Source organism: Armigeres subalbatus, chromosome 3 (genome assembly GCF_024139115.2).
Source record: "Armigeres subalbatus isolate Guangzhou_Male chromosome 3, GZ_Asu_2, whole genome shotgun sequence".
Lineage (NCBI taxonomy): Eukaryota > Metazoa > Arthropoda > Insecta > Diptera > Culicidae > Armigeres > Armigeres subalbatus.
The window spans coordinates 73343667-73369364 of record NC_085141.1 but is presented as its reverse complement, the minus strand read 5'-3'; the positions used below and the strand labels follow the sequence as shown (position 1 = coordinate 73369364).

General features: G+C 39.6%; 1 protein-coding gene across 4 annotated transcripts in view; it reads left to right on the top strand.

The window, feature by feature from the left end:
* The window catches only part of LOC134220069 (uncharacterized), a 29292-nt gene extending 7371 nt beyond the window's left edge, over positions 1-21921 (top strand). For 3 of the 4 annotated variants that reach the window (XM_062699020.1, XM_062699024.1, XM_062699021.1), the window contains exons 2-4: positions 11424-11625; positions 11685-12107; positions 21702-21921. In XM_062699020.1, coding sequence (XP_062555004.1) covers positions 11454-11625; positions 11685-12107; positions 21702-21850 — 744 coding nt within the window. In that variant the 5' untranslated portion in view covers positions 11424-11453 and the 3' untranslated portion in view covers positions 21851-21921. The remainder of the gene's footprint in view (positions 1-11423; positions 11626-11684; positions 12108-21701) is intronic. The other variant, XM_062699023.1, reaches the window with a different exon arrangement.
* The last annotated feature ends 3777 nt before the right edge of the window (positions 21922-25698 follow it).

The window sequence follows — 25698 nt, the reverse complement described above, 5'->3', positions numbered from 1 at the left end:
GACTATCAATCACAAGATCCATAAATCGAATCCAGTTTTATATTTTTGTTTTACTTTTTTTCCGCTGTAGTATTTTGCTACATTATTGCAATTTTACTGCAATCGAATGATGTTTCCTCTTGCGCTTTTTAGATTGCAAGAGAGTTATATTTGATGGCACATACGCAAAGATTGTTTCTTTCCGAATAGTTGCAACACAGTGTAATGTTCAGTAGTGAAACAATTTGTGCTGCTTGGGGAGTTATTTCCCTTATCTTTCATCGCTGTTGAAAATTATCGATATTGTTTGGAAAATATGCATTTTTCAGGGTTGGCCAAATTAGGCACTAAGGTGGCCAAAACGGATACACTTCCCCTATTTGGCCCAGAATATATCAAGCAAAACTAAATATATTCCTGGTTGATAATATTGACTTACATTATGTTCGCTATCTGTATAAGACCCGTTCCTATGATTTCGAAATCTGTTTTAATTATGATTAGTTTGGATCTATACTAGACCAATATTTAAGTTGAAAAAAACGTAACAGCAAAAAATAGCTTCTTCCAATTCTTCTTCTACATATATAGCTATTTATGTGGACAAAGAATCAGAAGGAATTATTGTTTGCTTTTACGCTTTTTTCAAATGTTGATATACCTAGTATAATAGTTTTACTTTTATTCAAGTGCAACTGCGCTTTATACAAACATTCATACAAAATGAATTACTACTTCAAGCGCAAGCGAAATGAGTCGGAATTATCATTGCTGTCATCAAAGCATGCATGTTCAGAAACCGTACAACAAGCTCAGGGTCACTAAGTTCCGAAGAAAATTATGAAGATACCAGCTGCACTATTTATATTTTTTTCGTCATCTAACATTAAACGCCAATATTGGTAAAAGTGATCACACTTTCCGCACGAAATGGGTAAACCAATCAATCAAAGCAGGAAGTTGCCGAAACTGCAGTTCCATTCAATGAAAATTTTGACCGATGCGTTGCTATGTCCGATGACTGTGTTAGAGAGACGAGAATAAAATGCATAATCTACGCAAAATAGGAATGGGAAATTGCACGAAACTAGGAAAGTAAGTTACACTTGAGACATCCAACACATCAATTCTACGATTTTTGTTTAACTCGAAAAAATTAAGTATTTAGAGCCAATCAGTTTACACTGGTACCTATCAAGTGTCACATGTGAAAAAGACACATCCATCAGAGTCTTATGTAGGTCAGTCAATGACTGCAATTGCTTCCGCATTCGCTCACATCATTTGAATCGAATTTATAACCTTCGAATACATCTTAGTTCACACCAAAAAAACTTGTGCTGCAATGCGATATGATCGCTTCGCACCTTACCTAGGTACCATTTCTTTTTTGTTTCTAAAGCAAGCCACCTACATCGTACCCAGAGGCATTCTGGCCATCGGATTTGTTCAATCATTGAGCCGCATCAACGTTAGCCAACGATCAGCTTGAGGTGCAACAAACAAAAACCGGTGTTGTACAAGAATAAATATTGCATACAGGTTCAATCACTGCTAGGTATGGTTCGTTTTGTTTTTGGCTGCTTCTTGGTTAGGGAGTATCAATGATGGCTAATTGATTCCAATTGCTGTTCGGCATGTGGTCATACTGATAATCGTTTTTTTTACTTTTAGAAGCTGCTTGGTTGAATGGATGATGTATGCATGCCTGACCTAGAGCATATGTTTCCACAATATTATGGTCTGTGTATGAAGGCATCGAGTGAGCAGCATCGAAACGGGCTTCACGTTTTTTGTTTTTCGACACTCCCAACACTCCGACAGTCATCTGTCTATAGGTCGAGTTGTTTTACTTCCTTTCAACTTTTGACAATTTGATCGCAACTTGACGTATACGTATTTTGACCAAAGTAAGGCCTTAAGTGTTTCGAATTTGTTGACATTCTTCATTTCAATAGATGTTTCTGTAGAGTTCTGAAAGATTTTAATGCGGGTGACTGTAATATATCCTCACAAAGCGATCTTCAAAAACAAATGACAAAACAGTTTTTGCAAATAGATTGAAACGAAGAATCTTCGGTTGGCCGAAAGTCATGAGTCCGAATGCCATTTTGGCTGAACAACACGTTAATTGCCTCATTATCAGTAAATTTCGAGCATGGTTGTCTATTGTTTTGGATGGAAAATCACATGGAACAGAGCACCGAACATGACCCTTTCGGCTAAATAACCCTTTCGGCCAAATTACCCTTTCGGCCAAATGACCCTTTCGGTCAAATGACCCTTTCGGTCAAACAACCCTTCCGGCCAAACGACTTTTGGCTAGATGGGTTTCGGCCGAATGGTCTGTTCGGCCAAAAGACATTCGGCCGAATTGGTTTCGGTCAAATGACCCTTCTCCGATTCAGCGGTCATATCATGCACGCGAACCACGGACCATATGTTTATATTCATTAGTCTAAGTTTGGAAATTAAGGACAACTCTTTATATAACTTACATCAGATTGAACTGAAATTCTTTGTAGTTTGTTTTTCGAGCCATTCTTTTCATTCCAATTTTTTAGTTGCCACCCGTTATAATATTTCCGACGCATGTAAGCTGACCGGAAACCCGCCCTGAAATATTGATTTCTGAACCTGTAAATATATAAATCCTCTTCGATTGAAACGGGGAAGGGTAACAATTTGGGTCAAACATCAAAAACAAAAAACATCATTTGATGAATCGGGCATTGAGAGTCAGCAAATCTTCTCTATCGATCTTCTTCAGTTCACCGGAAGCTGTTTTGATAATTATGACTCGAACAACTTCGTCGTTTTTTGGTTTTTCTGTCTGGTTTGGAACAAACCTACAGTGACCTGCATATTAAAAAGCTCACTTGCTGTTTTTCATACAAAATGGTCAACTTTGGAAATTTAGATCTCGATTGCGTGTGATCCAATTTTACTGAAAATTTGACCAGAGCTCAGATATAACTTGAATTTTACTACACCTAAGTTTCGACCATATTGATTCATAGGGTAAAACATTATCGCGGTAATACCAAAACGATTTTTTTTTTGGAAAAAAATGGTTTTATAATATCTTGAAAACGTATATTCCGCAATCTTTTTTGTATTGCCAAAATACGCGTTTTTGCCGACTAGGTCATTAGTTTTTAACCTATAGAATTCAAGATACTTAAAAATAATTTTTTTCCAAAAAAATCATTTTAGTATTACCGCAATAATTTTTTACCCTATGAATCAATTTGGTCGAAACTCGGGTGTGGTAAAATTCAAGTTATATCTGAGCTCTGATCAAATTTTCAGCAAAATTGGTTCACACGCAATCGAGATCTAGATCTCTAAAGTTGACCATTTTGTATGAAAAACGCTATTAGAGGATGATTTCCAGTACATGCAAGTTATATTTTTGTTCAATTAATAACATATTTAGTAATAATTTTGTTAAAACTAGAAGAGATTTTGTTAAAAGTTTAGTTATTTTAATTCCTAATGGTACATGTTTTATAACAACCGCTGTTATGGAAAACTGCTGTAACAGAATAACGAGTTCTGATATAAATCTCCAGCTTTTTTTACATCTTACTCAAAATTACCACCTTTTTCCAATGTCATCTTCAATAATTGTTTCTACTTATTTCTTTTTCCTGATACCTTAGCAAGTAGAAACAATTGAATCAAAGTAAATATAACAAAAAAACAAATTTATCCCCCAGTGGTGATGATGCCTTTCTCGATTCAAAATGTTGAATTCGAATTAATGTTGTAAATGCAGTGCTATTGCCTGATTTGATGCAATTCTAGCACGCTGCTTAAAAATTATTGATTGAAAAATAAACAAATAATCCAAACTGCCAAAACATCGTGTCACTTAGATAGATTGGTCTGTACGTCGAGGGGTTCCCGGCGGCGTCCCGGCCTTCGGTAACAGAACCAATTTCTGTCTGTTCCATCTATCCGAGCAAACTACACTCCTCAAGGCATCTCTGCATAACTAGCCAGAACGGATTCGCTATGATTGCTACCTTGCGAGCAGTGTACGGAACTTCTTCAGGCCCTGGAGCTTTGATCGATGCCAGGGAATTAGACACTATTTCGGCCGCACCCAAAACGCCACACGTGTTGGGAAGAGTAACCCGATAATGCTCACCAACCTATACAGGGAGCCTATAAAGAGCCCCCTCTGGTCTGGGCCATCACAATCCTGTAGGTGTTACCACCACGGATTGGCTCCTTAGCACAGGTTGTCATCCACTCTTCAGTCTATGTCTATTGCCAGGCCAGGACTGACAAATTTTACGTCAATAATGACTCGACCCCATTCCTACGAAATGTGCTAGTGAATACTGAATTCATCATTGATTAGCACTGCGTCGAGCTTCGCAAGCGCCTCAAGCAGTAGCGCCGGTAGTGGGTAGGACAAGTAGGACATGTCCTACGCACGAATTTTTCTGGATGGGACAGTCAAGGCATTGTCCTACCAATGACTCGGGTGAGAAGACATGATCTGTGTAAGTATTTCAGTTACAATACTGTGCGGTAGATCTGATGTCTAAGTGTACAAAAATGTGAAAAAATATTAGGCAGTTTAACGTATTATTATTTTGAATTATTATTAGTCCACGAGAAAAAGTTTTGTAGAAACCTGGAAGGATTTATTGAAATCTTTAAACTCGCATAAAATCTGGTCCGCTAGAGGTTCTGAACTCCCCAAAGGATCTATTGACGACCATACTATTTCCTGGGAATGGATCGCTACAATCCATAGAATTTTCTAAAAGTTTCTGAGGTAGAATGGACAAAAGTTCCAATGAACAAAATTAAAAATTATTTAATTTTATGCACAACAAATAATGAAGTCATTTTAGAAACATACTTCTTGAGTAAAATCTAGCTTATAGAATTCCCAGAGTTTCTTTTTCTCTATTTCATGGGCAGTTTTCTTACCAATTTTGCAGTGATTGTTTGTTCTTTACTGCCGCACGGCTTATATTGGTGTAAAAATGGAAATGTCCTCTTCTACGGGTTCCCCGGAGGCACTTCATAGGTTCCAAGAGTGGCTAATGTGGTCACTTATCGATTTTAAGCGCATAATCATCTATTTTGTAGAAAATCATGACGAAAGAGCCGCCGCACGGCATATTTTGGTGCTAAAACGGAAATGTCTCCTCTTGCGGGTTCCCCGGGGGCACCTTGCATGTACCAGGAGTGGCCACTTTCGTCGGAAGCCCTCTCATGGGCCATACATTACTGTTTTAAAAGAATCTATGAAGAATTAGTGATCGAAAGGTATATAAGGAGCGATTTTTATGCTCCCCTTATATGACCGACAAGGTCCCCGTGACATAGCCACAAAATTGACTTTTTAATTTGACTGTTTTATAAGCATTTATATTTCTGGGTCAATATGACCCTAACATCTTATTCGCAACTTTTTTTTGTGGGGTCGTTCCTGTCGCACCTTAAAATACTTTTTTCATGTCAGATGCTTCATTTCCACAAAATATTGAAATTCAAGAAATTTCAGAACGATCGGATTATCAGGTAAAAAGTTATTCTACTTTGAAGTTTCGTTATGGGTCATATTGATTTAACATCTTATTAAGTTTAAGACACTTCTAATATCTATATAATAAAATGAAATGGTCTGTGTTCGGATCCGCATAACTCGAAAACGGCTGGATGGATTTTCTTCATTCCTACAGCAGATATGTTCGTTATAGTTTCCGACGGGTTTATATGATATTTCCTGATACAGAAATCACGAGTAAGGTTGAGTAAATCGTGAAAACTAAATTTGATATTCGTATGAACATTTTGCATGAGTAGAACAGAACGTGTATTTTCGCCTACTATGCAGGACAACGTCTGCCGGGTCGACTAGTACTTAATAGACTTAAGGTGCATTATATTAATCTTCTTCTTCTTCTTATTGGCATTACATCCCCACACTGGGACAGAGCCGCCTCGCAGCTTAGTGTTCATTGAGCACTTTACACAGTTATTAACTGCGAGGTTTCTAAGCCAGGTTACCATTTTTGCATTCGTATATCATGAGCAGAGTGTAAAATAATCGAAATTTTTTGTTGAAGCCCACCTTTCTTCACTTGTCAGCTCACTTCCAGAAACATTCATAGTCGGCTCTGGACTGTCAATATTCAGTTGATTATTAGTCATTGAATATTTATGCACATTTTACAAATTGATAAATTATCTGAAATCTGAACACGTTTCAAATGAGTAAAGTAATTTATTACATAGAGCTGCATCCGACTTTCATCCGCGAGGCACTTTCAACGGTAAACATCAACATAAACAATGCTAATTATGCTTTTTTCTGCACATAGTGAGCACACTCAGTGACAGCCGAATGAATGAGTTGGTGGAGTAGTAGTCATGTCATTCTATGTCTTGAATATTCATGCGATGTTTGTCAAAATTCGGACTGAAGTTGCTTCATGAAGATGAATATTTTAAGCTCTGACATGAGGCTAACACGATGATATTTTTATGCACAGTGAAGTCGAGACAATTTCCAATCCTAGACCGGCACCGGGAATCGAACCCAGCCACCCTCAGCATGGTCTTGCTTTGTAACCGCGCGTTTTACCGCACGGCTAAGGAGGGCATTATATTAATACACTGTCTTAAAGTCGTACCCTAATCTAGTCGGTGTACAAACAAAAAAACAAATCTGACAATTATTGAATAAAATCTTGGCATATACAATTCTGTAAGCTTTTTATACAAATATTGTATTAAAATAATACAAATCTGTATAATTTCAATTCAACAATTGTATTAAAATCTTTCAAAATTGTATATGTGAAATTATTATACAGTTTCTGAAAGGTTCTTATGCAGAACTGTATTAAAATCTACCATCCGCTGGTTGGGTGTAGATACTCGTTCGCTCTCGTTTTATAACATTGGCATATGCTTATGCTATTATAATTTCGTAAACTATCCAAATAAAACATATTCAAACTAGTTCAATCAAAGGTAATTGCCTATTTCCGGGGATTAAACCACCCGACTTGGACGTTAATTTACAATGTTATGAAAACTCATATATGAATATGTACGTTATGTGGAAGATTTGATTTGGATTTGGAAAATGTATTGGAGGTAACCATTTTCCCTTCGATGGGACTCGAACCCATGACCCTAAAGTACGCTAGACTGGTGCTTCAACCAACTACGCTACGAAGGACCTCCGTCGGCCTTCGCAACCTAGTGGCTACTGAACGAGTTCGAGATTCCCAAATTGGACGCATAGTCAAATCACTCGCAATCCATTTCTCAAGCCAACACTTCCACATGTGTATAGTACACGTTCACATTAGAGGAGCGTGAGTATTTAGAATGTCTGGCGGCTATGCATTCTTCATCAGCAACGGTACTGATCAAGTGAGATCAAGACCGTTGCTGATGAAAATAACGTAATTAAATTCAGTAACATTGATCAATGGTTCCAAATGAAACAATTACTGATTAACTGAACTTGAGTTGCGTGCTCTTGCCTACGCAATGCGGTCGGGTCTGAGCTTGACGACCGACTGGCAAATAGCTTACACAACCTCACTTGATCAGTACCGTTGCTGATCACGGCATACAAAAAACAAGGCAGGCTCATCACGTATGTAAACATTCAGTTTGAATGTAAACATGTGACGTCACTGCTATCTTCCCACAAGCTAGACCGAGACGATGCTATACGGTCGCAGCATGCTTACTTTTGTACTCCAACATGTGGCGATAAAATATGCGTCACATTCGAAGTGTCATTTTTCTAACGAGTCTACCTTGTTTTCTGTATACCGTGGTTGCTGATGAAGAATGTGTATAGCCGCCAGACATTCTAAATACTCACGCTCCTCTAATGTGGACGTGTACAATACACATGTGGAAGTATCGGCTTGATAAATGGATTGCGAGTGATTTGACTATGCGTCCAATTTGGGAATCTCGAGCTCGTTCAGTAGCCACTAGGTTGCGAAGGCCGACGGAGGTCCTTCGTAGCTTAGTTGGTTAAAGCACCAGTCTAGCGTACTGTAGGGTCATGGGTTCGAGTCCCATCGAAGGGAAAGTGGTTACCTCAATACATTTTTCAAATCAATATCTTCCACATAACGTACATATTCACATATGAGTTTTCATAACATTGTAAATTAACGTCCAAGTCGGGTGGTTTAATCCCCGGAAATAGGCAATTACCTTTGATTGAACTGAACTTGAGTTGCGTGCTCTTGCCTACGCAATGCGGTCGGGTCTGAGCTTGACGACCGACTGGCAAATAGCTTACACAACCTCACTTGATCAGTACCGTTGCTGATGAAGAATGTGTATAGCCGCCAGACATTCTAAATACTCACGCTCCTCTAATGTGGACGTGTACAATACACATGTGGAAGTATCGGCTTGATAAATGGATTGCGAGTGATTTGACTATGCGTCCAATTTGGGAATCTCGAGCTCGTTCAGTAGCCACTAGGTTGCGAAGGCCGACGGAGGTCCTTCGTAGCTTAGTTGGTTAAAGCACCAGTCTAGCGTACTGTAGGGTCATGGGTTCGAGTCCCATCGAAGGGAAAGTGGTTACCTCAATACATTTTTCAAATCAATATCTTCCACATAACGTACATATTCACATATGAGTTTTCATAACATTGTAAATTAACGTCCAAGTCGGGTGGTTTAATCCCCGGAAATAGGCAATTACCTTTGATTGAACTGAACTTGAGTTGCGTGCTCTTGCCTACGCAATGCGGTCAGGTCTGAGCTTGACGACCGACTGGCAAATAAGCTTACACAACCTCACTTGATCAGTACCGTTGCTGATGAAGAATGTGTATAGCCGCCAGACATTCTAAATACTCACGCTCCTCTAATGTGGACGTGTACAATACACATGTGGAAGTATCGGCTTGATAAATGGATTGCGAGTGATTTGACTATGCGTCCAATTTGGGAATCTCGAGCTCGTTCAGTAGCCACTAGGTTGCGAAGGCCGACGGAGGTCCTTCGTAGCTTAGTTGGTTAAAGCACCAGTCTAGCGTACTGTAGGGTCATGGGTTCGAGTCCCATCGAAGGGAAAGTGGTTACCTCAATACATTTTCCAAATCAATATCTTCCACATAACGTACATATTCACATATGAGTTTTCATAACATTGTAAATTAACGTCCAAGTCAGGTGGTTTAATCCCCGGAAATAGGCAATCAACTTTGATTGAACTGAACTTGAGTTGCGTGCTCTTGCCTACGCAATGCGGTCGGGTCTGAGCTTGACGACCGACTGGCAAATAGCTTACACAACCTCACTTGATCAGTACCGTTGCTGATGAAGAATGTGTATAGCCGCCAGACATTCTAAATACTCACGCTCCTCTAATGTGGACGTGTACAATATACATGTGGAAGTATCGGCTTGATAAATGGATTGCGAGTGATTTGACTATGCGTCCAATTTGGGAATCTCGAGCTCGTTCAGTAGCCACTAGGTTGCGAAGGCCGACGGAGGTCCTTCGTAGCTTAGTTGGTTAAAGCACCAGTCTAGCGTACTGTAGGGTCATGGGTTCGAGTCCCATCGAAGGGAAAGTGGTTACCTCCAATACATTTTTCAAATCAATATCTTCCACATAACGTACATATTCACATATGAGTTTTCATAACATTGTAAATTAACGTCCAAGTCAGGTGGTTTAATCCCCGGAAATAGGCAATTACCTTTGATTGAACTGAACTTGAGTTGCGTGCTCTTGCCTACGCAATGCGGTCAGGTCTGAGCTTGACGACCGACTGGCAAATAGCTTGCAACCTCACTTGATCAGTACCGTTGCTGATGAAGAATGTGTATAGCCGCCAGACATTCTAAATACTCACGCTCCTCTAATGTGGACGTGTACAATACACATGTGGAAGTATCGGCTTGATAAATGGATTGCGAGTGATTTGACTATGCGTCCAATTTGGGAATCTCGAGCTCGTTCAGTAGCCACTAGGTTGCGAAAGGCCGACGGAGGTCCTTCGTAGCTTAGTTGAATTAAAGCACCAGTCTAGCGTACTGTAGGGTCATGGGTTCGAGTCCCATCGAAGGGAAAGTGGTTACCTCCAATACATTTTTCAAATCAATATCTTCCACATAACGTACATATTCACATATGAGTTTTCATAACATATTCAAACTAGATTTCTTCAGCACCCGGCAAAAGATTTCGCCCAGCGTCATTAAACTACATTTTAATTTAATGCCACTCAAGGTACAAGGTCACGGTCGGAACGGTCCAAAGCAAAGTTGCGCGCGAAGTCAAAGTTAGGTTTTGCTTCGTTTTCCCTGCTCTCATGACACCGCTATAAAGCATACCGCATGACTGCCCCTCGCTACCCGCGAGCACGTTGAGTGCGATTGCAACATGGGGCGCAGAAAACTAACCGGTATGCAAGCCAATGTTTTATTATCTAGCTTGACATCATGACTTTATATTCCTTCAACCTGGACCATATTAAACATGATGTTGTAAAATACATCTCCTAGATGCGAGAATATTGGTTAGATAAAAAAAAGTCAAATCATCCAATCATCCAGATTACAGCCTTGTATTCGTTAATACTTTCATACTATTAGCTTGGCGAGAAAATATAGGGAAGAGTTCCCAAGATCATGACTGTGCACATTGGATGCATTGATCAGTTATCTAATGTTTATTTGCTTGTCATCTGGGAGCCAAACGCCGCCGGATAAGAATGTTATGCTATAGTTTGTATATGCTGCACTGGTTGTTTATGGGCACACGTCTATACGGAAATTATGGAGCCAAAAACCATTCCAGCACCATATATGCTTTATACCAAGCATCTGAATCCGTGTAGCACCTGTAGGCACACAGCTGCACCTATGACCGAGTACAGATGATCATCGACTGGTAAGCCAAATGTGAGCAAGTTTGTTGTGCAAATAGCAAATAGCATAGCTCCAACATTGGCACGAGCGCGGTTCAATCGAGGGGGGATTCTCGGACTCTGCGCTGAAACATCAGCAATAGCCACGATCGAATCTGTTAGCAAACTTACCGGTCTTTTTTCGGAGAACAAAATTCATCTTGTGTGTACGCTTGGAAAGGTAGAGGTTCAATACCTCCAACTCACAGTGGCGAACTTAGCATTGCTTCACGAAGGAGTAAAACTTGACTCCGAACCATGCGCTGCAGACGACCTTCGAATCAGGTTGCGGTTCCACTCTTTTCGTGTAAACTGATTGCAAGATAGATAGTTGTTTTGCTGGCAATGATATAAAAAGTGCAGCACAGAGAATGAATGAAACGATTACAATATTATCACGTTCGATTGAATTTCATGTACAACATTAAATGTTTAATAGGATGAATTACCAAGAAAGGCATGAATAAAACAGAAAATAATATTTTCCTTCTATAATTACAGTTTCCTCAGATCAACGATTCCAAAGCTACCATGAGGCATACCATCTTTAGTATAGTTCTAGCTATAACAACGTTATCCAGCCATCCTGCGACAGCCCAGCATGACGTGTTTCGATTATTTGAAAATTGTCGATGGGGAAAGCCAAATTTCGACCCCTGTATTAAAAAGGCATTCAATGCTGTGCGGCCTTGGTTTAAAACAGGTATGTACGTTCCCAAATTGTCTCACGTGCAGTACCCATCAGCAACTGCTTACTTCAAGGTCTCCCGGAGTACAACGTCGCTCCGTTCGACCCACACAAGGCATCCTTGGTGGAGCAGTACCGAGGTGATCGGGACGGTCTGGCCGGTTACCATCTTCAGCTGTTGAACGTGTCCGAGTACGGCTGGACCGATTCGGAGGTCACCAAGTACCGGACGGACTACAAAAACAACCGCATAATCTACTCGCAGTACTTTCCGGAGAAGTCCCTGGATGGCCATTACAGCTTCCAGTCGAAAATGCTCGGTCAGTCGAGGCTGGTGAAAGGTATCTGGAACTTGACGCTGTACGATTACAGCCAAACGACGACAGTTACCCGGCTGGGCAAACAGGGTGAGCTGTTGAAGGTGCGAGTGGAAATTGACAAGATCGGAGACATGAAGCTGCACATCTCCGATCTGTTTCACGGAGCGAAGTTGATTGGTAAGCAAACTAGGGTATAGTAGTGTTAAGAAAATTATTTTGAGCTTTTTAGTGAAATATCTTCACTTGTCATAAGTCGACTTGGTCGATTCAAGTACGAGACACTGAAGACGACCTTACTGTTGAGGTCGAAATACGTATTTGCCTAGGTACAATCAAGTGGTGGAATCAAATAGGAAGGTGCAAACTCGTCTTATGACAAGAAAATTCATCTGTCATTGCCATGCGAAATCGTACTCCAAACGAGCAGGAGACCTGTCAAATGCGGCACATGTCGTTACTCTTACGTACATGACTCTGGTTTGCTATAGCTATACATAGAACACTTCTTTTTTATCGTCTTGTCGCCCTTTATGTGGATATAGGGGTGGCTGCTTCATCAGTGCTGCTACCTGGAAAAATCTAGAAAAAAAGTAGAATCATGGAAACTTGACATGGGATGATAAACGATATGAGAATTAAAATGTCTAATAAAATAACTACTGTCAAACAATTTTTAATTTGAGGGGCTAGAAATTCAACAATCTAATTATTAACAGCTAGTAAAAAATGAATTGAGATCTCATCTCTATTTTGTGCGCTTTGTAAATTGTAACCCCTAAACCAGCGGTTCTCAACCTGGGGTACATGTACCCTAGGGATACCTTCGCTGGGCATAGGGGGTAAATACCTCGGACAACAATGCGTAACGGCGAATGTATTACAAATCCAATCAAAATTTATTGATAAAGTTTTAATAATTGTGTAGTTATTTTTATTCCAATACTTCATCTTGTAGTACAAGACTTGTACATAATATGCATGACGATCAGTCAACCCTATTAAGGCTATCGAGGGCTGCCCTCCGCAACTAGCAGAGTGTATGAAGGGCTGTGCGACAACAAAAAAATCAAAAGGAAAAAAATGTATAATGAATAAATTTCAAAAATATTCAATGCAATCTACCTATTCGAAACAAAATGTTAAATATTATACTAAGAATATGCTATGATATGGAAATGCTAATATCATCTTCCAAACTTGGACGTACATGTTCATGATAGCATTAGAGGCGAAAGTATAGAATTGATAGTTCCGTTAGGATACGGCAGACATGAAGAATGTTTTTTTTATAGAAGTCGATTTGAAAGCAGGCGGAGGGCAATATTTGTGATGGCACATATCGCACGACCTTCCTTCATGCCTGCTCCCGTATCCTAAGGGGAGGAAGAATATCAGTGTGCCTCTAATGCTATCATGAACATGTACGTCCAAGTTTGGAAGATGATATTAGCATTTCCATATCATTGTAAATCGTTCAACTTCACGTAGAAGTAACACACACGAAATCATTAATTTAGTAAGAATATGCTTCTGAACTAAAATCTAAAGTCTTACGGTACGGAAGCTTCCATTTAAGAGACATGAAGGCTTTTTTCCGAGTAGCTTATTTGCTTCGTTGCAATATAATAAGAAGCATCATTCTATGCTCTTCGAAAGCATTGAAAGCCCTTTCAGGAGGCTCGGAATTTTTCTTTCAAGAATCTTGCAAGATTATTTCCAAGAGGCTTAGACGCGTCCTTAAGGTCTGAGGGAAGGGTTTTCCGTTAAAAAAGCACGTGGTAGCACTCTCTGAGAGAAAATTGCCCAATTCAGCCCGCCAGAATGACGCTGTCAGTGTCGCCACAATTATTTCATCATTATGCAGTTTACAATTGCTTTAGAATTTGCCGTAAACGGAGAACCAAAGGAATTGGCAACAATGGGAAGAAATTTATCACTCATGCAGTGGTTCGGCGAGAGAACAGCAGCAGCGCCGATCAATCACGCAATGAGGAAATCGAAATAAACAAACTCCAGCTAGTTTTGGAAAATGAAAACATGAGCCGTTTCTAGAACAACATTAGAAAATATCGTGTTAGGATTTCTGTACAAAGTTTCCACACAAGCTTTGAAAAGTATTTGAATAATAACAGCGGTGTTGATGTAAGTAAGACAAATAAGACAAATAAGACAAATAAGGCAAATAAGACAAATAAGACAAATAAGACAAATAAGAAAAATAAGAAAAATAAGAAAAATAAGACAAATAAGACAAATGAGACAAATAAGACAAATAAGACAAATAAGACAAATAAGACAAATAAGAAAAATAAGACAAATAAGACAAATAAGACAAATAAGACAAATAAGACAAATAACACAAATAAGACAAATAAGACAAATAAGACAAATAAGACAAATAAGACAAATAAGACAAATAAGACAAATAAGACAAATAAGACAAATAAGACAAATAAGACAAATAAGACAAATAAGACAAATAAGACAAATAAGACAAATAAGACAAATAAGACAAATAAGACAAATAAGACAAATAAGACAAATAAGACAAATAAGACAAATGAGACAAATAGGACAAATAAGACAAATAAGACAAATAAGACAAATAAGACAAATAAGACAAATAAGACAAATTAAACAAATAAGATAGATAAGACTAAGAAGAAAAATAAAGTAAGTTTCTCCAGAAATTCCTTCGGAAGTTCATCCAGGGATTCGTTCGGAAATTCCTCCAGCAATTCCTTCGGAAATTCCTCCAGGAATTGTCTTCGAAAGTTCCTCCAGGAATTCTTTCAGAAGTTCCTCCAAGAATTCTTTCAGAAGCTCCTCCAGGAATTCTTTCAGAAGTTCCTCCAGGAATTCCTTCCGAAGTTCCTCCAGGAATTCATTCAGAAGTTCCTGCAGGAATTCCTTTGGAAGTTATTCCAGGAACTCCTTCGGAAGTTCCTCCAGGAATTCCTTCGGAAGTTCCTCCAGGAATTCTTTCGGAAGTTCCTCCAGGAATTCCTTCGGAAGTTCCTCCAGGAATTCTTTCGGAAGTTCCTCCAGGAATTCCTCAAGAAGTTCCTCCAGGAGTTCCTCCGAAAGTTCCTCCAGGCATTCCTCCGAAAGTTCCTCCAGGCATTCCTCCGGAAGTTCCTCCAGGCATTCCTCCGAAAGTTCCTCCAGGCATTCCTCCGGAAGTTCCTCTAGGAATTCCTATGAAAGTTCCTCCAGGATTTCCTTCGGAAGTTCCTCCAGGAATATATACCTTCAGAAATTCCCGAAGAAACTTCTGGAGAAATTCCCGAAGCATCTTCCGGAGGAATTCCCGAAGTATCTTCCGGAGGAATTCCCGAAGTATCTTCCGGACGAATTCCCGAAGTACCTTCCGGAGGAATTCCCGAAGGAACTTCCGGAGGAATTCCCGAAGGAACTTCCGGAGGAATTCCCGAAGGAACTTTCGGAGGAATTCCCGAAGGAACTTCCGGAGGAATTCCCGAAGGAACTTCCGGAGGAATTCCCGAAGGAACTTCCGGAGGAATTCCCGAAGGAACTTCCGGAGGAATTCCCGAAGGAACTTCCGGAGGAATTCGAAGGAACTTCCGGATGAATTCGAAGGAACTTCCGGAGGAATTCGAAGGAACTTCCGGAGTAATTCCCGAAGGAACTTCCGGAGAATTCGAAGGAACTTCCGGAGGAATTCGAAGGAACTTCCGGAGGAATTCGAAGGAACTTCCGGAGGAATTCCCGAAGGAACTTCGGAGGAATTCGAAGGAACTTCCGGAGGAATTCCAGAAGGAACTTCCGGAGGAATTCGAAGGAACTTCCGGAGGAATTCCCGAAGGAACTTCGGAGGAATTCCGAAGGAACTTCCGGAGGAATTCCTGAAGGAACTTCGGAGGAATTCCGAAAGAACTTCCGGAGGAATTCGAAGGAACTTCCGGAGGAATTCCCGAAGGAACTTCGGAGGAATTCGAAGGAACTTCCGGAGGAATTCCGAAGGAACTTCGGAGGAATTCGAAGGAACTTCCGGAGGAATTCTGAAGGAACTTCCGGAAGAATTCCCGAATGAACTTCCGGAGGAATTCCCGAAGGAACTTCCGGAGGAATTCTCGAAGAAACTTCCGGAGGAATTCCCGAAGGAACTTCCGGAGGAATTCCCGAAGGAACTTCCGGAGGAATTCCCGAAGGAACTTCCGGAGGAATTCATGAAGGAACTTCCGGAGGAATTCATGAAGGAACTTCCGGAGGAATTCATGAAGGAACTTCCGGAGGAATTCCCGAAGGAACTTCCGGAGGAATTCCCGAAGGAACTTCCGGAGGAATTCCCGAAGGAACTTCGGGAGGAATTCCCGAAGGAACTTCCGGAGGAATTCCCGAAGGAACTTCCGGAGGAATTCCCGAAGGAACTTCCGGAGGAATTCCGAAGGAACTTCCGGAGGAATTCCCGAAGGAACTTCCGGAGGAATTCCCGAAGGAACTTCCGGAGGAATTCCCGAAGGAACTTCCGGAGGAATTCCCGAAGGAACTTCCGGAGGAATTCCCGAAGGAACTTCCGGAGGAATTCCCGAAGGAACTTCCGGAGGAATTCCCGAAGGAACTTCCGGAGGAATTCCCGAAGGAATTTCCGGAGGAATTCCCGAAGGAACTTCCGGAGGAATTCCCGAAGGAACTTCCGGAGGAATTCCCGAAGGAACTTCCGGAGGAATTCCCGAAGGAACTTCCGGAGGAATTCCCGAAGGAACTTCCGGAGGAATTCCCGAAGGAACTTCCGGAAGAATTTCTGGAGGATCTACCAAAAGAATTTCTGTAGGAACTTCTGAAGGAATTCCTGGAAGAACTTCCGAAGGAATTTCTGCTGTAACTTCCGAAAGAATTCCTGGAGGAACTTCCGAAGGAATTTCTGGAGAAAATTCTGAAGTAATTCCTGGAGGAACTTCTGAAGGAATTCCTGGAGGAACTTCCGAATGAATTCCTGGAGGAACTTCCGGAGGAATTCCTGGAGGAACTTCCGGAGGAATTCCTGGAGGAACTTCCGGAGGAATTCCTGGAGGAACTTCTGAAGAAATTCCTGGAGAAACTTCCGAAGGAATTCCTGGAGAAACTTCTGAAGGAATTTCTGGAAAAACTTCCGAAGGAATTTCTGCAGTAACTTCCGGAAGAATTTCTGGAGGATCTACCGAAAGAATTTCTGGAGGAACTTCTGAAGGAATTCCTGGAAGAACTTCCGAAGGAATTTCTGCAGTAACTTCCGAAAGAATTCCTGGAGGAACTTCCGAAGGAATTCCTGGAGAAACTTCCGATGGATTTCCTGGGGAAACTTTCTGCAGTAACTTCCGAAAGAATTCCTGGAGGAACTTCCGAAGGAATTCCTGGAGAAACTTCCGATGGATTTCCTGGGGAAGCTTCCGAAGGAATTCTCAGAGAAAATTCCAAAAGAATTTCTGGAGAAATTTCCGAAGGAATTTCTGGAGAAACTTCCGAAATAATTCCTGGAGAAACTTTCGAAGGAATTCCTGGAGAAACTTCCGAAGAAGTTTCTGCAGTAACTTCCGGAAGAATTTCTGGAGGAGACTTCGAAGGAATTCCTGGAGGAACTTCCGAAGGAATTCCTGGAGAAAATTCTGAAGGAATTCCTGGAGGAACTTCCGAAGGAATTTCCGAAGGAATTCCTGGAGGAACTTCCGAAGGAATGTCTGGAGAAACTTCCGGAGGAATTCCTGGAGAAACTTCCGAAGGAATTTGTGGAGAAACTTCCGAAGGAATTCCTGGAGAAACTTCCGAAGGAATTCCTGGAGAAACTTCTAAAGGAATTTCTGGATAAACTTCCCAAGGAATTTCTGCAGTAACTTCCGGAAGAATTTCTGAAGGATCTTCCGAAAGAATTTCTGGAGGAACTTCTGAAGGAATTCCTGGAAGAACTTCCGAAAAAAAAATCTGCAGTGACCTCTTAAAGAATTTCCGGAGGATCTTCCGGAAGAAGATAAACTTGCGGAGAAATTCCTGGAGAAACTTCCGAAGAAATTCCTGGAAGAACTTCTGAAGGTATTCCTGGAGGAACTTCCGAAGGAACTCCTGGAGGAACTTCCAGAGGAATTTTTGTAGAAACTTCCGGAGAAATTACTGGAGGAACTTCAGGAGGAATTTCTGGAGGAACTTCTGGAGGATTTCCTGGAGGTATTCCCGGAGGAACTTCCGGAGGGATTCCCGGAGGAACTTCTGGAGGAATACCTGGAGGGACTTCCGTAGGAATTTGTCTTGTTCATCTTATTGTCCCATTTGTCTTATTCGCTTTATTTGTCTTATTTCTTTTATTTTGCTTATTTGTTCTATTTGTCTTATTTGTTTTATTTATTTTCGATTGTTTATCTCATCAAATTCCTATATTTGATTTCAATTTATATATTTGGTATCCTCGTGTTTACAAATAGGAATACGCTTTTTCTATTGTCACGCTAGATACAAAGTTGACGGACTTTCTACCGCTCTCATCGCTCCTTTCCTGCCGTGCACCAGAAGAAAATATGCTGTTGGCTGCTCTCCCGAAATGGTAACTTTTGTATGGAATTTACAAAACTTGGTTGAAGTAAAAAGAGCTTCCTTCAAAATTTATTTATTATTATTTATTATTATAATTTATACTTTTTATTACCTACATCAAAATGATCGTTGGAAAAATTCAAAACTTTTGTCAGTTGGGTTTTGCGAAATTTGGTTTCTTTGTGCCTCAAATCATCGGAGAGAGGTACTGAGAAGCGAAAATTTCAGTTCTACAATAGTTCAGTATAAAATAGTAGGTCCATGAAATTTTGTAGGAACATTCCTTGATAAATTTCAAAGAGATTGTCAGTTGGGATAAGCGAAATTCGTTCCCAATTCCGAGTTATAGACATTTTAGTACGAAAATAGCGCTCTACCGCGAGAGAGCTTCCCTCAGACCTTAATAGATGCTTAGAAATGGCTTTTGAGTAGCTCGAAAGAAGATAGGACGCTACACTTCAAAGGCTCTGAATTCTTCGTTCAAGAAGCTTGGAAAACTACTTTCAAGAAGCTTCCCAAGTAACCAAAAGTTCCTTTAAGAGTACGTTTTCCGCTTAATCAGCTCATCGAGCTGCTTAAGCGAAAACCGTGCTCTTGAAGGAACTTTTGGTTACTTGGGTCAGTAGAGTTTTTTTTTTTTCAAAATGCTCATGAGCTTCCTATTAAGTGTCTCGGAAGCCGTCTTTCAATAAGCTCGGAAGCCTTCCTTTAAGATACTCGGACGTCCTTCAAGGGGCTCAGAATTAATCTGTCAAAATGCTTGGAGACTACTATCAAGAGGCTCAGAAGCGTCCTTTTCAAGAAGTGCAGAAGCCTACTTTCAAGAGGCTTGGAGGAATCCTTTAAGAAGACTCAAAAGGCTCCTTTCAAGAGTCATATGGTACTGACTTGCGGTTAGCGGCAGCATATATCCTATTAGCTATCAGGTCCGTTTTTCATATATCTTATCGTTTATTTGCAGTTACAGCAAAAAAATGGGATACCTCAAATATTGCAAAAGTTTGAAGAGGTACCTCTCAAGAAAATGAACTGAGAACCGAGAACCGCTGCCTTAAACCAAGATTTTTTGTGAAACATCTTTAATTTTTGTTTTATAACAAAAATATACTTCATTTCCTATACCACACCGTGTGAAATTTCCATGATTCTACTTTTTCTCTCGATGCTGGCGGTCTGTTCCTCCCCTATTGATTAAACGATAATGATGTTGTGGTAGAAGAAACGGCCTTTGATTTGATGTTCGACTTCTGCTTTTGTATTTTATCACACGAAACAGGACTATATTTCAAATTTGAAATGTATTTTCTATATGTGTGAAATGCATGAGACGGCTTGCAAATTCATTATACGCGAAGATTAAGAGACCAAATCATGAGATATATTTTTCGTACCCACCAAAAATACACTCATGACCTCAATTTAGTGATCAGCTCAATTCGCATAAAAGTTCCATGTCAATTGATTTCGATTTATATTTTTTAAGAAGTGATCCTTATATTGTTATCTGGTTTGGAAAACCTGATAAATTAAAAGACTTTATTCTAAAACTTTTTAAATCAAACCGACTTATATTGTCGCATCTTGATATTTCTTCTTACAATGGTCTCTCTTCAGATTCTTATTCGCTGCCACAAAAATAAATAACATAATTATTATACACTAGCAGACCCGACGAACTTCGTTTCGCCTGAAATTGATGTATTCTCTGATTAGATCTCGAGTCATAAATAAATTGATGTTTTATTTGTATGGGAGCCCCCCTTTTCAAAGCTGGGAGAAGTCTCGAACCATTTTTAGAACCTTCCACGTCCCCAAAAACCTCTGCGTAGGGGAAGGTGGGGAGACTTGATCAACCCCTGTTTTATCGAGAACTTAAGTAGTTTTGTTTTAGCATATTTTTTAGTAGAGATCCTCTAGATAAACGACCTTTATGTGGTGAGTTTTTTTTTGGATTGACAATCTTATTTATTCTGCAGGGCGGTTTGTATGTTTTGACGTCTCTAAAGATTTTTTTCATTTGTCACGCTAATCTTGAACAACTTTTCATAACTATAATCAAATGCTTTCGTTTTTTCACAGCACAAAGCAATAAATTTGCTTAATGATCTGTACTGATGAAAATGCCAACATTCCATCAAAGTTTTAGGATATTTGGATTTAAAGCTATTGCTTCAATATGGGGACACTTGATCCCCCATTAGTCACACATACAAAAATTTGGCCCCCATTAGTCACCCATACAAAAAATTCTAAACAATACAAATCTGTTCTCGGGGTTCCAATTTTTTGTAGATTTGACAGATTTGATGAAGGGTTGACAGGAAAAAATATTTATTGCGTAGATATCATAGAAAGAGGATCAAGTCTCCCCAAATTTCAAAATTACATGTGCTGTCAAATTCAATAACAAAAATAGTGCATGTATACGCACAGCAATTCGAAAAGTCTTCGTATTTTGAAGGAAAAATATTTTTTAAAAATATCGAGGGCACCTTTCTAATTTCATCGAAGCAAGTTCTTGGATTTTCCTCCGAATTTTCAATTTCCTCCGAATATTTTAAAAGTCGATTTTTGACAGCAATCGAATCGACAGCAAAAAATCGATTGTGTATCAATAATAACAATAATTTATGGACTGTCATACATCAGTAAAGTTAAATACTATATTTCTTAGAGAGTCTGTGTGGAAATCGCGTATGTTCATTTATTTTTGTCTGTGATACATCAGTAATCAGAAAAAGGGATCAAGTCTCCCCAGTCTCCCCTACAAATTTTCACACCGATCGGTTCAGTAATTTCCGAGTCCATAAGGGTCAGACACACATAAATTCATTTTTATGTACATAGATTCAATAGTTCTATAGCAATGTAAACACCTAAAGAATATTATGCCAAAGTGTCAGAAGATTGCACACGCAAAAAAAGCGTTCCCGAATTCGTGAACCAGCGAAAATACACCGTGATTTAATTCATGGATTCGGGAACATCAGTCACGTTTTCCGGAACGTTCCACAAAACGTGATTGTATTCCCGAATCCGTGACTGTTGTTCACGAGAAAATACACCGTGAACACGTTAGTTCACGAATTCATGAAAGCTTTTTTTTGCGTGCAGCTTTTATTTATTTAATATGGTTTATCATTTTTTCATGTAAAATAATTAAAAACTTCTTCAAATAAACTATTTTCAAAAAAACGATTATCCCATGAATACAACAGAATAAGCTAACAAAAGTCTAATCAATTGCAGAATCCATCGCGGACTTCGTCATCAACACGATGTGGCAGCCAGGGTTCCCCTTCATCAAACCCCTAATCAACGATCTCGTCAGCGTAGCGTTCACCGATATCTTCAACGAATCCTTCCGGTACTTCCCGCTGGATGAGGTCATACGATAGCGACGATGGGGACGGGGGCCGGCTTTCTTTCTAAGGACTGAAATAAATAATCGTAATTCGTTTGATACCTACGGTTGCTTTCTCGTGATTTCATTTTATTGTCCGGGTACAAACTTCAACAAACTGTTTCCTGGGTACTCTCTGTTGCGCGTCGTTTTTTGTCATGTAACATTCGATCATTGTCAAATCTGTCTCGACATGGTATCTGAGTATCATAACGCATTTGTTAATAGATAGTTCTTGGGGATGGTTCAACGCTATGGGGTGTTATTGTCTGTTATAATCCTGATCGTTGCTATTGTTATTTTAAACATGTTTGATGATTCAACGTGTAGTTATAGTTTTATTTCTAATGTTGATTGAACTTCTATTCATGGAACAACATTGATACAAATAATTATAGAGTTGATTCTGGAACAAATAATATTGCACATGCGATTCATTTTGGTGAGCTGCTAAGAGAAGTGAATGTATTGATCTATAACTAGCACATTGCTCTATTTGAGCCTGACACAAATTCGATGATTTAACTCGTTTTGACTGCTAATAAGCAAGAGTCTACATTTTTTGATTGCATTGAAATGAGCTTGAGAATGGTGGTTAACTATCGCCATCGGAATGACAATGGGTCTAGGGGGTCAAAATGGGTCATCGCTCTCACCGTCATTCTAGAAGTTGGATGACAGAATCGTTCAAAAAGGTAAGTAGTTGAAGCAATTACCCATTCTCACCCCATTTGACCCAGTGTCACCCCCGACGACAGTACCTAGAATAGGACCATAGGTCACCTTGATTTTCCCCCTTTCCGAATGTTTGTAATACTTTGGTTTCTTCTACTGCTACTACTTATTTCTAGCATTTTCTCTTTGGTCAAAATTTCCTTCAATTTACTAACCTTAGTATTTTCTAGTACTGTTCCAACTTCACACCAAATAACAGACACACATACAAACATACATCTACTTTAAATAGTTACAAAACCGTTTTCACTATACTTCTTTCAACAAAATCCCAAGGGTTCCCATTAAAGCTCGTCCTGCTTGACCAATGTAATTGTTCGCACTATGTAAGTTTTTAGAACTATTTAAACAAAGAATACGAAAACATAAATGTGTGATGTACACCGAGACAAGTTGTAATATTTAGACCAAAGTAAAATGAACAGTTATTGGGGAAGTATTTACAAAAAATGATAAAAAAAAAAATATAAAAGTATGTATGATCGTTTTCAAAATTTAAAGTGCCCGTGATAAAGCTCATCAATAAATGTGAATAAAATCCCTATAACTTGTTAATGCATTACACTTCGGTCGTTTTAACTTGCATCAAGTCACCTTCTATTTCTCTACACACCATGAAAGTGTAATTCCGAATGGTTGGCTAGTTTAACGCGATGCGGGAATCCAGTTGTTCACTCTATTCACATGGCACGTCGTGCACTTGCGCTACGTCCGCTACATGGTGCTGACTTCTTTATTTCTAATTCTATACGATGATGAATGGCAAATTTAGAAAAAAAAAAAAACGGGAGCGAGAATAGGTGATTAGTCGTGATCCATTCTAATCATGGTCCGAGTTCCATGGTCACCCAGATGAGGTGCGAATAATACAGAAATTTGTTTAAAAAAGCGAAGTATTTTGCAATTAGGATTTTTGCACCTGGACTGATATACCATCAATTTGATTAGGTTTCACTGAAAGTATAGAAAGTATTTCTACATAATTGCTAGGATTTGCAGTTTTTGAAATCATTTCATTCCTGTTAATATACGATCGAATTAGGTCACAATTAAGATGATGCAATACACTCAGTCCCCTTTTTACGTCACTTAGAATTATTGCTTCAATTACAAGTTTTTCTCTTAATGCATTGATCTTTGGACACTTTAAAATACGGTACATACCGTTTTGACTCGAATCCCGAACACACTCATATTTCAAACATTAGCGTTTTAGCACCTTTAAATTAAAAACAAAAAATCATCGGTTTCCAGTTCTAGGGATCAAGATCACAAATCCTACGGAAAGAATTACAAAAATAAAGCCAAAATAGCCATTTAAAAGCGAGTGTTTGAAATATGAGTCATGTTAGGAATTTGAGTCAAAACGGTAATCAAAGCAATCTAAGGATAAGCATCTTAAAATCTAAATTTAAAAGTACTCGCGTTTTCAAGGACACACCACCGAATATGGAGGCAACATACAACGGTCATTTATTGCTATTCCAGAGAAAGCTTTCCTTTTTCCGGTTCAACTTATGAACTACCGCAGCTGTCACTTCATACTTATTCTCTGTCCTTTTGCATGGCATACTACGATGACAACACCAAATTTCAGGTTTTTGTTTCAGTGTGTCAAAGATTTTCAGGCCTGCGGAAGAACTTTGACAGCTGAGGAAGAACTTTACGGAATCCGCAAAATGGAAACATTTCAAAAGATCCGCAATAATTATTTCTGTTTGCTGCGTCACAGCATGCATTGGATTAATAAAAATGACAGTTGTGCGTTGCTCCCGTATTGAGCGATGTGCCGTAGAAAACGCGAGTACTTTCAAACCTGGATTCCGAGAAAATTGTCCCCAAAGACCCAAATTGGATATCTTATTACCGCGTTCTCTAGGTCTTCCAAGAATTTCCTTAAGTTCAGGCTTCCAGGCAGCCACGCGTAAACTAACAAACAAACAAACTTCTATCGGTTTTTTGATGTGGTACATGTTTCCACCGGGCCTACATCAATATTCCTAGCGATTTACGAATAATATTAAACATGCTTCCAGAAAGAAATGATAAGAAATGAATGCATATTCCATTCTAGGCCATCCAAGAATTCCAAGAACAAGAGTATTCGCATGATGAAAAATATATTTGCTCCTTTTTTAAATGAAACATGCTTTTGGTGAACATTCGAATCAAACAGGAGCTAATTTCTTGTTTGATGCTTATCCAATTTGATTTTGTTGATCACAAAGAGCATGAACCATCTTTGGAAAGAAAAGCGCAGTCAGAGTTGCATCTGAACACGAGAACGCGTGTTCGTGTTCAAAACGTTCTGAACACAGCACACTGTTCAAGAGCACTGACCGAACTTAGCAACTTGAATCCTAGGAGAAAAAAATCAAGCGCCGGCTTGCTACACATTTTTCGACTAGTAATGGAACACGTGGGCATCTAACGGATAGAAATCAAGCATGCTCGTATGTTTTTGCGTAGTTCCAAATCTAAGGATCTTAGTTACCATGATCGCTTGCTTGCGTACCAACCTAGTGCACACTGAACGTGTTCAGAGTTCAAATCTAAGGCACGCTCTTGGCTCATGTTCTGTTCAGGATGCATCTCTGTACTCAGTCTGTGACTTTGACTTGTTGGATTCGTGCGAGCATCGATTAGAACCAATTATCGGATAGCGGAACAGTGGACTTCACGTTATCAGCATTCTACGAATCACTCTTCGGAATTATCAATTAGCATGATCCTCAGAAAAAGCAACGAACTTTGTCTGTGTTAAACAGGCCATGGTGCACTCCTGAGCTACGTAATCTTCGTAAGCTGCGCAATCGTTACTTCTCAACGAAAAGCGATTCCGATAGGATCTCGAAATTGAATACAAACCAATTCTCTCCGCTTCTAACGACAACTATATCCTCGAGATCCATACTTCCGTTCAACAAAATCCCTCTTCCTTCTGGGATTTTATTGGTGAAACTACTTCTCACTCATAAAAGGAAGCTGCCGAGCTGTGTGCGGAATACTTTTTAAGCGTGTTTAGCATTGCATCACTAGTTCGAGTGTTTTCACTGGAGTGTATTTTCAGCGCGCGCGCTCATGTGGCTCTGGTGTGCATTTTTTCAA